The sequence below is a fragment of the Choristoneura fumiferana genome, chromosome 21 (genome assembly GCF_025370935.1).
Source record: "Choristoneura fumiferana chromosome 21, NRCan_CFum_1, whole genome shotgun sequence".
Classification (NCBI taxonomy): Eukaryota; Metazoa; Arthropoda; class Insecta; order Lepidoptera; family Tortricidae; genus Choristoneura; species Choristoneura fumiferana.
In genome coordinates, this window is record NC_133492.1 from 5385274 (window position 1) to 5401070 (window position 15797).

Below are 15797 nucleotides of genomic sequence, written 5' to 3' on the forward strand. Positions count from 1 at the left end.
CTTGGGCTCCCCTACTATATTTTTAAGAACACCTACTTCAAACTTTTTAACTACGATGTAAGTTGACTGTACAAACAAACAGAATCAAAATGTTATATTTATAACGAAAATAGATTTGTTATTTTTAAATGCTAGCTGACGAAATTTCTTAATGAATGTCATGCCTTATCTATCACTCAGTTCGAAAACAACACATTTGATTTTAAAATGTTTTGTTTTTTTTACTGTTCTACTGTAGCCATCTTCGAAATTTAATAATAATGGGTAAGGCCGCGAATTTTGACCAATTTGGACGTTTCAAATTTGGAAGGCTGATAAAAAAAAACTGATAACACCTAGAGGTTTAATTTTTTTTTATTATATGACACGATATAAACTCTCAAGGTCGCAAATGAGATAATTGATTTAAACCCTTTTAAAAAAATAATAAAAATATATTACCGTCCAAAACGTAACGAAAATTGACTATTTTTTTTGACCACGAGTACCTTAATACCTTAATACCTTAATACCTTATTTTAATACCTTATTATTTTCATGCTATTTAACTTCTCATGATCATGATTTTGTTTAAACGAAATTTTATGATATAACGATAGTCCTACCGATTGCGGAATCATGATAATCAAATAATTTTCATGTTTTATGTTTATTTCTTTTCACGTGCCAAAAAACCACGTTTTCGTTACGAATACTTAGGTGACGCTTTTTTAAGCTACCTTTAACGCCAATTTCGGTAGAAATTTGTTTTTGTACACTGGCAACTAATACTCTAATAGGGCAACATCGATGAGATAAATAAATCTCTCTCATCAGTTTGTTGACAAACAGCCATCAAAAGTGACGCGGAGGTTTTTTTCGAAAAAACGTCGAAAGTGCTTGTTCGATTTTAAGGGTAAGTAGTGATTATTTTTAACTGGTTGTTTTTTCATACGATAGGGTAATCTTTTCCATGTAAGTGGCATGTGTTATTATGTTCAAAATGTCGTTATTCACCATGATAAACGATTTTTTGTATAAAATACGTTACACTTTCGTTACGATTACGTTACATTTTTACAAAATGCTACGTATTTTGTACATAACGTAACGAAAAAATGTGGTAAAGGGAAGTTCACACAGAAAAATTCTAACTTACACCAGTTTATTATTAGGTTTCCAATGACTGCACGCACAGTAAGTTAGTTAGATGGATATTTTGAAGTTAAATAAATTTTAATCTGTAGGTGCAGGGATCGGCACAAGAGAATTGTGGCGAGTTCTGTGTTCACGTCCTGCTACATGCATAGCGTATTTAAAGTGAGAGACAAACGGAGAGATTCACTTACCTACTTAGTTCATTTGTTACCTAAACTTAATAATCATAATAATTTATTTCCAAAAACATCTTTTTACATTGTCCACTTAACTAAGATACTACTTCCTAAATTGGTAAAACCTGTGATTTAGGGTTTTGGCCATTTCTTTGAGGTATTTAATAGCTAGTACAGTCGAAGTCACAAGCATGCTCACAACTAGGTGGTAGGACCTTGTGCAAGGTCCGCCCGGATTGCTACCACCATCTTCCTCGCTAATCCTGCCGTGAAGCAGCAGTGCTTGCACTGTTGTGTTTCGGCGTGGTGAGTAAGACAGCCGGTGAAATTACTGGCACGAGGTATCCCATCATAGGCCTCTAGGTTGGCAACGCGTCTGCAATACCCTGGTGTTGCAGATTTTTATGGGCGGTGGTGATCTCTTACTCATTTGATCGTTTGCCATCCAGTCGAATAAAAAAAAACCACATCCAAATTCGTTATGCTTATAAATGTGCACCTTATTGTCAGTGTTAGAGAGGCATGTAAAGATACACTTTTGGAAAGATGTTCGTCAACTAGAGGGTACTTCTACTTCCACATTCTCATGTTTAGCTCTATAGATCTCATATAGGACAGATTTAAGATCAGTATCGTCAGAAAGTTCTAGTAAAAATAAAAACTTCACTTTATTATATGAGATGTATTTTTTTTTCATACATACGTTATCTAATGGGAATTTTTACCAGTTTGATCTAGGCTTTATAAAAATTTGCGTTACGTTTTATGGTAACGTCACGTATTTTTTTTATGTTATTTCTATGTCACATTGGTCAAAATTCGCGGCCTTACCCTAATACTTTCTTGGTTTGGATAGGTAGTTTTAACTAAATGTAAACAAACTTCAGCTGCCAAATTTGGTAGGTACATTCAAAGATTTTAAACATTTTACTTATCTATCATTGTAATACAAACTAGACTAGTATTCCAATACAGAAATGTAAATGTTTACATAATTTAATGGGGAATATCAACATTTAAGACACCAATATTGACGTTGTTTCGTTTATATTTAGTGAAATACCTACCCATACCAAGTATAACTCGTATATCCTTTCGTCTTATATGGCTCGGAAATAAGTTCTCATACAACCTAATATACAACCAGCAGTGGGACACAGTTATAGGCTAAATATAATATAATAATAATAATAACAACCTAATACCGAGTGGCAATGTCATCAAAATTAAAATTTAGAGTAGGTACCATAAAATATATGGGCCATTTCAACATTATCTATATTTATTTATTTATAATGATGAGTTTAATCTATGATGCTTTATATTATCTTCAAGAAAGATTTTTAAAATATTTTAACGTATAAAAATATAAATAACACAAACAAAAACTTAACATAACATAAAATATACAAATCTAGTGAAAGTATTTTTTTTTAATTTATTTATACGGAACCAAGTAAAATACGTTGTCGCTAGGTAGGTAGGTACCTACCCACGGAAATAGGAGCCGAAATCCGAGAAATTAGGATCACCGCTGTACAATATTATACCACAGGATTAGAGGTTTTCTCGTTTCTGCTTTTAAAAAATATTATTTACCATCGAAATTTATCATCGAAAACAAACAATAAAAGTTAAAAAAATACAATGATCACATATATATATTAATAAAAAAATATCTCCTGACTCAAATTTATTCAGAAGTGCTTATTTTTTACTTTTTTAGAAAAATTTTCTTAGCCCCCACGGAAATAGGTGCCGTTACCTCATACAACTCCCATTACAAGCACAAGCCTCTTCGCTTTCTTAGTTCCCGCGCAGTCCCAGTGTAGATTGGGAAGTTATTCGTAGGCGTGTGCAGGTATCCTCAAGATGTTTTTCTTTACCGTGATAAATTTCAAATGTAATTTTACACGTAAATTCCGAAAAACTCAGACGTTCAAGCTAAGAATTTAACCTATGACCCTCTGCTTGAGAAGCCATAGGTCAAACTACCAAACCTGCGAAGTGCAAATCAGACACAACGTACAAATGGGTTTGCAGGTATCTATGAATATCCAGTGTTAGCAGGGCAGGGCAGTGTGGGGTCATTTTAGATGGTTACTGACACAGACAGACAGACAGAATAATTCAGATTATTTTTTTTACTTTTGTTATTGGTTGTGCTATAGAGCAAACATCATACCTACCAAAACTCCAGTTGCTAGGACAATCGAAAATACCCACCATAGGTTTGGCAATTTGTATTATGGAATCATCTTTTTTTTAATCTATACGAGTACATGTAATAAAGCTGAAGAGAGTTGAAAGTCTGTACAACATGGAGGATATTCGAAAAAATGTTGTTTTTAGAATTTTGTCTGTTTATCTGTTTCTGTTTGTCGTTTATTTTAGCGCGCATAACGTGAGAACGGCTGAACGGATTTCGATGCAAACTTTACTAATCTGTCGAGAAAATCCCCGGCCACCTGCTAGGCATAGGCTATAAAAATTAAACTTGCATCTGAATCTTAGGACACTTCTTAGGAAGGAGGTGCAGACTTTTTTCAAGTGTGCTAAAACTATCAAGTACTCTGCTAAACCAACAGATGGCGCTGAAATTAATACGTTGTGTGTGACATGACATGGACTTATCAAACTTAGCAAATTAACTCTAAGTTTAGAGGAGGGGGTACGGATATCAGCATTATCAACAAAAATTGAATAATTGATTTAAGAATACAATAAAAATATACGACAGTAAATTAATTGCCACACTTGCACAGTGCCATCTTTTGACGAAACGAGTAAACATTAAGTAACAAGTAAACTAAAAATGAGTTTACATTGTTACTTACGTAAGCCAGGGCGAGTCTGGGTTGCGTGCGATCTCAAAGACATCGTACGCCATCTTTGAGATCTTCTCTTCTTAGTCGTTCACTCTTGACAGAGTGGTCGTGGTCATGCTTTGGTCGATCGATTCCTGTGCCACTGCTGCTGTCGCGACGCGTCGCCAAGTAGCCCGATGTCTGGCAGAGTGGGAGCAATCGTTTATATTAGAGTGCGTCACAGATTTGATGAGGTCTGCCCGCCGTGTCGGAGAGCGTCCGCGAGATCTTTTGCCCTCAACTTTCCCCTGCACCATAAGCCGTTCCATGGAGTCCTCATTACGCGTGATGTGTCCAATCTTTGAGATCACTCGATGCTTATTCCTTGAGCATTGTAGGTATGTGGAACTTGCTGATCAGATTTTTTAGTTGATTAGTTAGCCGTAATTTGGTGGGATTTTTCGAAAATCCCACGGAAACGGGCCATGCGGGGTATTAATTTCATTCCTATGGGGTATTGTGTAAATATAAAAATCTAAGCAGACGAAGTCGAGGGCAAAAGCTAGTAAATAAATATCGTGGGTCACTTGACACCCATTGATCTAGTCCCAAACCACCCCAAACTAAGCAATGAGGGCTATCGCGTATGAATTCGCCACTAGAGACGCTTGTGTAGCGTGAGGTCTCGAAATGTATCTCATAGTTTTTGGGTGAGCTACGCGGGTTTAAGTATTTATAATTAGAATAATTCTGTGAATATTTTGCAATATCTGAAATTAATTATGGCAAATATGCGTTCCGGGGCAATGAATGTCTGTGTTTTAAGACAGTTTTGTCTTTCGGAAACCTTTGTCCTCCCTTTTTTCCGAACAAAACGGGGACTATGCAACACTGTGGCATGCTCGATATTTTTATGGTCCGGTTTTAAGGTGTATTAAATATGATTTTGAAAGACTTTGAAAGCCATACTTAAAAACCTCACGCAACATTGCGCCATCTAGTGAGACAAAAAACGATAGCCCTCATTGACTGTATCTTTTGCATTGGCTTAGTATATAGTTGTCCAGGGGTGGGATGTGGTTAGGCAGGAGACAACGAAGCCAAAGGCAACACCCATAAGGGTTGTGGGCTCAACACAAAACCACACATAAAAAAAAGCTATTTACTTAACAAACTTAACAAACATATCACATCAGTACAAAATCGAATATACAACACAAAATCAGTGCAGGAATCGCTCAGCCATGGTCGCTTTCTTTTTGTCATTCTTCCCACGGAGCACCCAACCCTGGCCCAAGCTCTTGTGGACGTCAGCGAGGGGCTCGTCGTCGGCGGCCATGAGTTGGATGAGGAACATGCGGCGGGGGCGGTCGGAGAGGTTGCGGTAGCTGCCGTGGAGGGTTAAGTAGGAGAAGATGACCACGTCACCTCGCTCGGCGTACACGGGGGTCGCCTTCTCGACGGGATAATCGGCCTGGAAAACATGTGGTCAATTAAGAACAAAAAACCGGCCAAGAGCGTGTCGTACACGCCTAAAATAGGGTTTCGTAGCCATTACGAAAAAATCTAGTAATATTTTTTACCCTAATGGTTTTAGAAGACCTATCCAATTATAGGTACCCCACACTACAAGATTGGATGAGAAAACAAAATCACCCCCACTTTACGTCTATGGGAGGTACCCCAATAAAAATTGTTTTGAATTTTTTATTATGCCATTTTGTCGGCATAGTTTATATATATTATATCCGTGCAAAATTACAGCTTTCTAGCATTGATAGTCCCTGAGCAAAGCCGCGGATGGACGGACAGACAGACAGACAGACAGACATGGCGAAACTATAAGGGTTCCGTTTTTGCCATTTTGGCTCCGGAACCCTAAAAGGAATACACTTCAAGGTAAGGGTGAGCAGAACCAACCCTACCGGATTTATTTAAGGCGTACTCGTACCAGTATTAGTGAGATACGTAACGTTTTTTTTTAATATTGAGAACGATAAGTATTAAATTAGATAAGTATACTAAGTACACTCGAACAAATTGAATCATGATCAGGCAGGAACCTTTTAATAATCAATTTCACAATGATTTATTTGACAAAAGCATGTGATGTCAACATGACATTAGTAGCACAAAGGTTCCACCCTGGGTCATGATTCAATTTGTTCGACTGTACATGGTCACTCCACAAATCAAAAGTGTGTGGTATATGCTATGGCCGTAATAGAAACGTGTCAGGAACGGAATGTCAAGCGCATACGGGTTACGAAACGGGTTGTGGGCATATAGTCTCATACTTTTCGATACAAAATATATTTTTCACTTCTCATACTCGTAAAGTTGGTGTTTATGCTGGATCTAGGCGACATAAAATGACTTTTTATGCTCTCGTGCATGAAGTAAAATCTTCGTCTAAGACCAAGGCAATCAGGGGTAAACAGCCACAAACAAGGAAGTTTCTACATATTTTTTGTTTGATAATTTTTAATTTATATAAAACTAAAAATAAATCAATAAAACTAAAAATTTATAATTATATAGTGATGCATGAACAATAAAAGGTACCATAGTAAGTGAAAAATTGTTTCCACTGTTGTTCATTTCCTCGCTATCGAAGTGAAAAGCAGAGGTAAAACTCGAGCATTATACCCATTTTCCCCTCAATGTGTCTATCCACCCTCGCCATACAGGCAGGTACGGGTGGCAATATGAACGCCTCGGGTAAAATGGCTCGTTTTATGCTCTTTTTGTACAATCTATATATTATTTGCCTGATACGTTCGTTAATATTAGGGACCCTAATAGCAACGAACCGTAATTTAGGGTCATGATATGATACGGTGTAATGGGTAGAGACCTTTACTTGAATATGATTGTGAACGATCCATTGTCAATTACTAGTGTAGGGTTGGTCCCACGTCTCCGGAATCGCCCAGCTAGGTCGAAATGCTGATTGATCGCATTCATTATTTTTTTCTGTCTAACGGTGTAAGATGATGACAGAAACAGATGGCAAAAGCCCACGAGTTACAGTAATTCCTCAGATTCTTACCGGGTTCATGTAATGATACGCGTCTCCCTTCTCGATGGAGCCGAAGTCTTCCAGCGGGCCGAGCTTGTGCGAGCCGGGGTAGATGCAGAGACCACCGTTCTCGGGGTCGGCTTTGTCAATGTGGATGAATGCCGCCACCATGGAGTCTTTCTTGAACGGGAAGTAGTGGTAGTCCTGGAATGGTCAAGTAAAGAATAACAACATATTTCTAGTAATATCTAAGTCCCAGTGCGAAATATTTCTTCTCAGGAAGTAATATTTGAGGATTTTAATTTTAAGCGTACCCACCCTACTTTTTTCCCAGAATGAGGTAAATAATTCTGGGGTCTCCTTACCGTATAATTTTTATGCCTTAATTTTGTGACGATCCATAAATTGTACGATTAAAAGTCACAAAAGTGATAAATAATTTAACCTAACGATAAATAAAACATTTTTAATACAAGCTTTTTTGCTGACTGTACTTTTTGTTGACTGCAAGTATGCATTGTCACCCAAACTACATTTGTATACCAAATTTCAAGTTGATGCTATTAACCGTTGAAGAGTTTCGTCCTGCGGAGACGGTCCTAGCTGGACTACCAGGATGTCACTACTAGATTATTGTATTGTCACGCGATTTACATAAGAAGGTATTCCAAATTTCAAGCCAATCTGACTACTGGAAGTTGGTCAAACTTAACTTTCAAGATTTGATTACAGACAGACAGACAAATAGACAGACAGACAGACAACTGGACAGGTGGAACTAAATAAAAAGCTTGTAAAAAAAATAGGAACGCTTTTTCTTCCATTAGTGCTAATGATTCTGAGTAAGGAGCAACCAAAGTTACCTAATTCTGAAAAAAAAGTAAAGGGAACACTAAGATCTCTTCCCACTACAACGTGTCATACCATGACCGTAATAGAAACGTGTCAGACAAAATTATATTCTTTGTATTGAAAAGTATGAGACTATGCCCACTAGCACGTTTCCTAGCCAACCGTCGCCGTCGCGTGTCATCTATGCGTGTTACATTCCGTGCCTGACACTTTCCTATTACTGTCATGGTATGATACGATGTAGTGGGAAGAGATCTTTGTGTTCCCTTTACTTTTTTGGGTAGAGACCTTTAAAATGCAAAACCCCATTCGGCATTGTAGAATATGTAGCGTTTTCTGTGTCTCCTTAGAACCTTTTGTGACTAAAAATTGGCTTACCTGGTGCATAAGGTAGGGCGCTCCCACTTTAGGCGGCTTGAAGTGCGCTTTTGTGTGATGCAGCAGGATGTCTTCAGTGCCCATGACACCTTCCAGCGTGTCCAGGAGGTTCGGGTGGTGGAGCAGATGCGAGAAGACCGCGCTGTGGTACTGGAGGTTGTGGATGGAGTGCACCTGGAAATGAGAAAGTTTTTTTATTATGAGAGGGAGGTAAACGAGCAAGTGGGTCATCTGATGGGAAATGATCACTCCTGCCTATGAGTACCAACTACTAAACATGGTTAAAGCAGACAGACACTATACACTTAAATTAATTAAAACAAAGTAATGTTTTAGTCCATTCATATGGACCTCCGCAAAGTAACGCCTGATTCAATAAACAATGCACCTAAACACCTCAGTGTCAAATCTACGTAGATAATATCTTGTATTACATAATACAAGACACATCTTACATCTTGTCTTGCATAATACAAGATATTATCTACGTAGATTTGACACTGAGGTGTTTAGGTGTATCTTAAAATAAACTTAGAATATTTACTTATTAAATTCATATCAATTCATATTCAGGATATAATTTCAGGAGTATCCTGTAGAACTCTGTAGAAATCTTTAAGTACGTTAGGTTATGTAGCTTTTATAACAATCCTGAAGTACTTACCGTAAACTGCTTCAACTTTGCCCTCTGACTCTGACCCCAACATTGCCTGATTGGATTTAGAGTGGATAACTTAATAACTCCTATTGGTTTTTAAACTTTTATCTAGACGGGAATTATTATTATTATTATTATTACGGGGCTTACGGTATTTATTACAGTTTTTAAAAAAACGTTTATCCATATGAAACAGTTGGGATAATAATCATTTGGGAAAAATATTTTCGACAAAAAATTTGAGAAACTTAAACGATAGGTACTGAGAAATTTTTCTTTGTGCGGTAGAAATTTCGCATCAGAACCAAAGCCATCATCGCTAAATTCCGTTCCACTGATTTCAACTGAGCCGTTAATTGCTGCAAATAAATATTGTCGAGATTGACATAGTAATAGCAAAATAAATAGTTATTCCATAATGCGATAATACCCGATAGGATAAAGAACATTTAACATTAAAAATATCGGTCAAAACAAGATGATTATGACCATGTTTTGTACGCAGTTGCATGCAAGTGACGTCAGAAGTAATGTTCAGAGTTCAGACCAAGTAAATAGTGCTATTGCTATCTCATTGGCTATATTTTACGCGCTGTTTCGACCAACAAAACAATACGCTGAGGTCCGGCTAATTTTTTTTTACGTGTCTACACTTTGGACGAAGACGAAAAAGTAGAACGTGTTGATTAGGGTATTTCTAATCTATGAACAAAGCCTCATTCTAAACGCCTCAGTATTAATGGAGAAAATAACTGATATATGACTTAATACTTAGGAAAACAAAATATTATGTTCAGCCAATCAAATAATCCACCAAAAAAGAAGATGGAGCGACACCTGGTTAAGATCACGGGATCGCAGTGGATGCGGAAAGCACAAGACCGGTCTGAGTGGACAGCCTTGGGGGAGGCCTATGTCCAGCAGTGGAAGTCTTTCGGCTGACATGATAATGATGAATCAAATAATTTGCAATATTAGAACATTCTTGACAAGTAACTCTAACTGGGATTTTGGTCATTGTCTAAAGAGTAAATACGTTGTATACCTATAGATATTATTGAGTGGAGGGGGAAGATTGTAACAAATTAATTTACGTAAGCTTGCGTTTAATTTGCTTTGGTTCTAAAAATGTTGGAGAATCGTTAGATAATCCTGGAGCAAAATCAAACGCAGACAAGCATGATCTACGAATATTAGCGCAAGAGTGACTCTCAGTCAGGGTGGACTGATATTGATGCCCCGATTAAACTCACTATTATAGAGGAGGATGCATAGAATGAAACAACGGCAATTAATTCAGAACTATTGGGACGGTGACCAAGCTTTATTATTACAAAGAGATTCATGGGATGGTGAATGCGATCACGAGCATTAGAAATAGTAGGGGAGCCCAAGAGGGGATTTCGGGATTTACTCGAGCGTGTCAGATTAACATAAGGAAGGATACTGGCATCCTGCTATATAGGCTAATATAAGTTTACATATTATAATACATCGTTTTTTTTCTAATTCTCTAAAATTTGTTACGAGCTTGCGTCACTTCCGAATCGACAATTTTTTGAATAGGAGCATTTTTAGGGTTCACTTAACATCCCCTTTGATTATCTGACGCGTTGGAAATAATTTTTATTCTGTTTATTTTCTACCCTTCCGGATGGGCGGGCCCCTACCACGCAAGTCGGCATATGAATGGTTTCGGTATCATATAACTTATTTCTTCATATCAACTAATCTACAAAATCTAATAGGTCCCTGCGACGCTCGAGTAAATCCCCATTTAACACCATGGTCTCCCCTACTAAAAATACTAACTCTGACGTTTACCAGCTGATTGTGATGGGGTGTTCGTACTTACGGAATACTCTTGGTTGTCAGTAGCCTTGCTCATGGCGGATCCCAGCCACGCGGCCTCCATGCCAGGGTTGTTCTTCAGGAAGAACAGCCGGTCGTACTCCTTGGAGACGACGTCCATCTCCTGCTCAGTGAACAATCCCGACACCTTGATGTAGCCATTGTCCTTGAAGAACTGGATTTGCTCCTTAGTTAGCTTCACCATTGTGTTGGATTACGTCTGTCAATTTCCAATTGTTTGTAAATACAAAATATCCATAGGACTAAAAATACTATTAAATTAAAATAACTAAAACTTTAATTAAAAAAGAGAGGTGGGCCTCTTGGCATGGTGCCCATCAGGCAGGCAGCATTCCCGCGTTAAACTGCGATTGAGATTCTTTGCGCGAGAAAGCTGCCGGCGCGAGGGTTGCCTGTTGCCTCCCTTAACCTATTGCTGAGCTCCCTGTGTTGGATGGTTTCTTTTCTGGAGAAATTTTGTAAAGTAAGCACGGCGGAGATGTAAGAAGTTTACGGGGACTTAAGACCGATTTTTGAAAACACGTCGCTTGAAAGTGTCATTGAAAAGTGATAAAAATCACATCAGTGTGTGCATGAAATTATCGTATTTAGAGACCCAGTGCTGAAATTTTCTGTAACTCACAAATTCAAAACAATATTTTCGAATAGTAATGATGTGATGTGATTGAAATTCTTTAAAAAAGTAGTTTCACACAACAAGATAGTCGTTTTTCTGCTAATTGACTTGACTGACCATGACGTTATATACTTACTGACCGGCACAAAATTTGGCCCTGTCTACATTCAAAATTACCTATTACTGCATACATTTGAGGGCCAGATTTTATGCTGCTCTGAATAGTATAAAATTAAACTCCAAAGGATACTATGTAGATTGTTAATTTAAAAGCGAAATATGCGACGATTTCGACAGGGCAGCGAAGTCATACGTACTTACTGTCGACCGGGTTCCCTTTATCTTGCATAATATTGATTCTCCGAAATGCCTTCGCATAACCGGTATCACATAATTTTTTTTAGCCGAATGTTTCTAATGCATAATCATATACTTTGCCTAATTATCAGTTTGAATAATAGTCATTTCTCAGAATAAGTATTCAATAGCAGAACACTGTTTTCGCCGAATATACTTCTGCAGAATATTAAATAGCAGAACATTAGTATCGCTGATTTTTATTGTATTTTCAAGGAATATTAAATTGTGCTAACCTTAACATGGCATATGAATATGACATAGTTAAAGGAACGAACAGCTACCATAAGAATGGGTTAAGATTAAATTAAGGCCAGCAAAGTTAGCGTGCTGTGACGGCAGCAGGCGAAGCGCCAGAATCTTACTGCTGCCAATTACAATTAAAACAACACTAGGGTGTTTTAACGCTTCAAATACTTTGAAATATATCTTTTTGTGTAATAACTATTCGAACATATAAATATTATAACTCATCGATATTATATCATGTTAATATTCTGCTTTACAAAATTATGAGAAATGACAGTATGCAAAAAAATATTTGCAAAAAGTAATTCGGTGATATGATGATTCTACTCATTGTTGTTAATGGAAACGAAAGCATGACATTCGATTTTATGCAACATATTAGTGAACCCTGTCGACCAAATCGATTCACGTAGGTATCAGTGCAGAGTGAAACTTTTAATAATAAATTTCACTATTATTTCCTTGACAAAAGTATGGGACATATCAACATGACATTAGTAGTACAAAGTTTGTTCGACTGTACATAAATAACGTAATAAGGGGACGGTTGCGTCTGTAATATTTAACTGATACGCATTTTAATTGTTATTGGTTGTTTTAAAGTTATCTGGGCGTATTATCTTACATTACAAGGTATAATTAGCCGCTCGATGCCTACGGTCTCCGCGGTCAGTTGAATTAAGCGATAAGAAAATAAGTTGGCAAAAAAGCGTACCTAATGTTTGTGCAAATTAGCAAGTTTACTTTTTTATTAACACTGAGAAAAAAATATTTTGCTTGGTTTTATATCTTTATAAAACTAGACACCTTTATAAAAACACTAGCGACCCGCCCCAGATTCGCACGGGCAAAATAAATAAAAATCAGCCTAGCGCGATTCTGGCTCCCGCACGAAAGGTTCCGTAGGTACCTACACAACATTAGACATTAGCAAAAATCGACCAAAAAAAACACATTTGTTGAACGGGAGCCCCTCTTAAATATTTATTCTATTTTAATTTAATTAAGTATTTATTTTTGAAGTGAATGAAAATACAAATAAATATTCAGTGAATATTTCAAACAACTACCTGTTGCCGTAAAGAGCACCCCTTAATATATGAGAATAAATTTTAATATAAACCTCTTAAATATTTATTTTATTCTGTTTTTAGTGTTTGCTGTTATAGCCCCAACAGAAATACATCATATGTGAAAATTTCACCTGTCTAGCTATCACAGTTCATAAGATACAGCCTAGTGACAGACAGGCAGACGGACAGTGGAGTCCTAGAAATAGGGTCCCATTTTTATTTACCCTTTGGGCATAGAGCACAGAACTCGAAAAAGGTCATTTTAATCGAGGGCATTTCACACACATTTTTCAGCTCCATTTCCCAAAAACTACCCCCGGCCCGCGCGAAGCCGGGGCGCGTCAACGTACAGTAAATAAATGCATTTTTTGGTTAGATTGATATTTTTAAATTCGTAATATCTTTTGAAAGGGATGTCCGATTTTATTAATTCAAAAAGTAATGTACAGGTATTAAAACCGTCTTAAATTTGAAATTATTTATTTGGATAAGGATTAATAGAAGGGTATGGATAACATGGTCTGATTTTAGTCGGCATTTCAGTCAACTTTTAAAATTTAAAAAAGTAGTTGTAGTAACATAACTACAATAGTTGGACATATGGTATCGCAAAGATTTTTGTAGATATTGATATATTCTTTAATATTATAAAATATAAAAATATTATTTAAGTTAGCTAGTAGATTTATTATTTAGCAGTATTTAGCTCTTAGGTATATGATTGTATTTTCTATAAGTTTATATTAATAAATATTTTTTTCCTTTAATATTGTAGAACGTTTTTTTTGTTCTATCATCAATAGTTTCCACAGCGCATGCGATGAAAGATGTTTTATGGCAACTTTTTTTACACTTTGAGTTACATTATCTAAGCCTATGACACTTTGGAATAATATAGCATTCTAATGGTGAAAGCATTTTTAAAATCGGTCTAGTAGTTTTTGAGTTAATTCGTAACAAACATCCGAAACCTTCCTCTTTATAATATTAGTATAAAAAAGTGCGTTCAGCCAGCCTTGAAAGCAGAGCCATAACAAGGTACAGTCAGCAGCTGAAGTGGGTCAGCACTTGCGGAGTTCAAAACGATCTATATTCTCTTATTGCCCCAAGGTGGAGTCTGCCGACAGTGTAGAGTTGTGCGTACGTAGATCAGTTTAAGCTCCACGAACCGTTCATCCATTTTGCTGTTTGGGACTAGGTCAATTGGTGTCAAAGTGTCCCATGATATTTATTTATTTATTATTTTGCCCACAATAATGGGCACAATGTAAAAAGATGGCGTTATAGCCGAGGACACGCCCCCTACACCTACCACAAAAGTCACAAGTGCTACGATTCGTCAAAACTTCGAAGTTGGTATCGTACCGTCCTTCTTACTTTCGTATTAAATAATATAAGCGCAACGGGACGGCAAGATACAAAGTTCAAATTTTGCACTTCATAATGCCTATAGGTATAGGGCCAGGGGGGCTACAAAGGATAGGTACTTACATCGATGTGGCCAAGTTGCTCAAGAATATCAGAACACGTACTACACTTGACTAGAATCTTAAGCCTTTGATTTTAGGGCATTACTTTATTTTTTATAAGCCGTGGTGGCCTAGTGGTTTGACCTATCGCCTCTCAAGCAGAGGGCTCGCACTCGCCCGGCCCGACCTCTGATTTTTTCGAAACTCATGTAATTACATTTCAAATTTACCACGAGCTTTGCGGTGAAGGAAAACATCGTGAGGAAACCTGCACAAACTTGCGATGCAATTCAATGGTGCGTGTGAAGTTCCCAATCCGCACTGGGCCCGCGTGGGAACTATGGCCCAAGCCCTCTTGTTCTGAGAGGAGGCCTGTGCCCAGCAGTGGGACGTTTATAGGCTGGGATGATGATGATGATGACTTTATTTTTAACCACTGGCGCAAAAAAAGAGGAATGTTATAAGATTGACACCAATGATTGTCTGTCTGTGTCTTGTCTGTGACATCGTAGCTCTCAAACGGATGGACCTATTCCGATGCGGGTTTTTGCGTGAAAGCGAATTTACTTGCGATGGTTTTTAGCTATGTTTGTCAAAAATTGGCTTTTCGTTTTTAAGTTAAAGTTTTAAATGACAATGTCGAGTGTTTTTGAACTTTTCTAAGTTGGTTAAGTTTTAGTTAATACTGTCTTTAATCACCACAAGCGTCTAAAGAGTTAAGGCACTGAGCAGTTACCTATTTTGCAAATTCCTTGAATTCAGAAAATAGCTACTAAATTCCATGACATATTTACCTGAGCGCGATCCGTAAATCTGCCCCAGCGGCGACCGAATGCCGGAGCTATGGTCATCCCATGAGTTTTATGTCTTCCACATGGCGATGGTTAGCACTTATCAGTGCCCTTTGACTTAATTATCAGTTCAGCTACTTTATCTCCAATTCATAACATCCAATAAAATAAGTATGTAGGTAACTAGCGATCAGCCCCGGTTTGCTCATCATGCACGAAGTGCAATGCGGCCTAAATTCTCGAGTGTAAACATATCCAACTCTCAAAATTGGTAGACAGGCCAGATGAACATGTTAAATTAGATGCAGTCTCGTAACGTTTTTTTTTCGATGTATGCAGG

The 15797-nt window shown here is 37.3% G+C and overlaps 1 protein-coding gene across 1 annotated transcript; it reads right to left on the reverse strand.

The window, feature by feature from the left end:
* Positions 1 to 5268: 5268 nt before the first annotated feature.
* Positions 5269 to 15538, reverse strand: LOC141439525 (probable alpha-ketoglutarate-dependent hypophosphite dioxygenase). The gene is made up of 5 exons (XM_074103813.1): positions 15461 to 15538; positions 10886 to 11101; positions 8373 to 8546; positions 7173 to 7346; positions 5269 to 5594 (listed from the first exon to the last, which is right to left on the reverse strand). The coding sequence occupies exons 2-5, from the start codon at positions 11084 to 11086 to the stop codon at positions 5343 to 5345; spliced, it is 801 nt and encodes a 266-aa protein (XP_073959914.1). The 5' UTR covers positions 11087 to 11101; positions 15461 to 15538; the 3' UTR covers positions 5269 to 5342.
* Positions 15539 to 15797: the final 259 nt, after the last annotated feature.

Coding starts and splice junctions, on each gene's coding strand:
- LOC141439525 (XM_074103813.1), bottom strand. CDS start 11,086: ATGGTGAAGCTAACTAAGGAGCAAATCCAGTTCTTCAAGGACAATGGC. Junction 8,547..10,885: donor CTGACAACCAAGAGTATTCC/GTAAGTACGAAC, acceptor TCTCATTTCCAG/GTGCACTCCATCCACAACCT. Junction 7,347..8,372: donor CGCCCTACCTTATGCACCAG/GTAAGCCAATTT, acceptor TGACCATTCCAG/GACTACCACTACTTCCCGTT.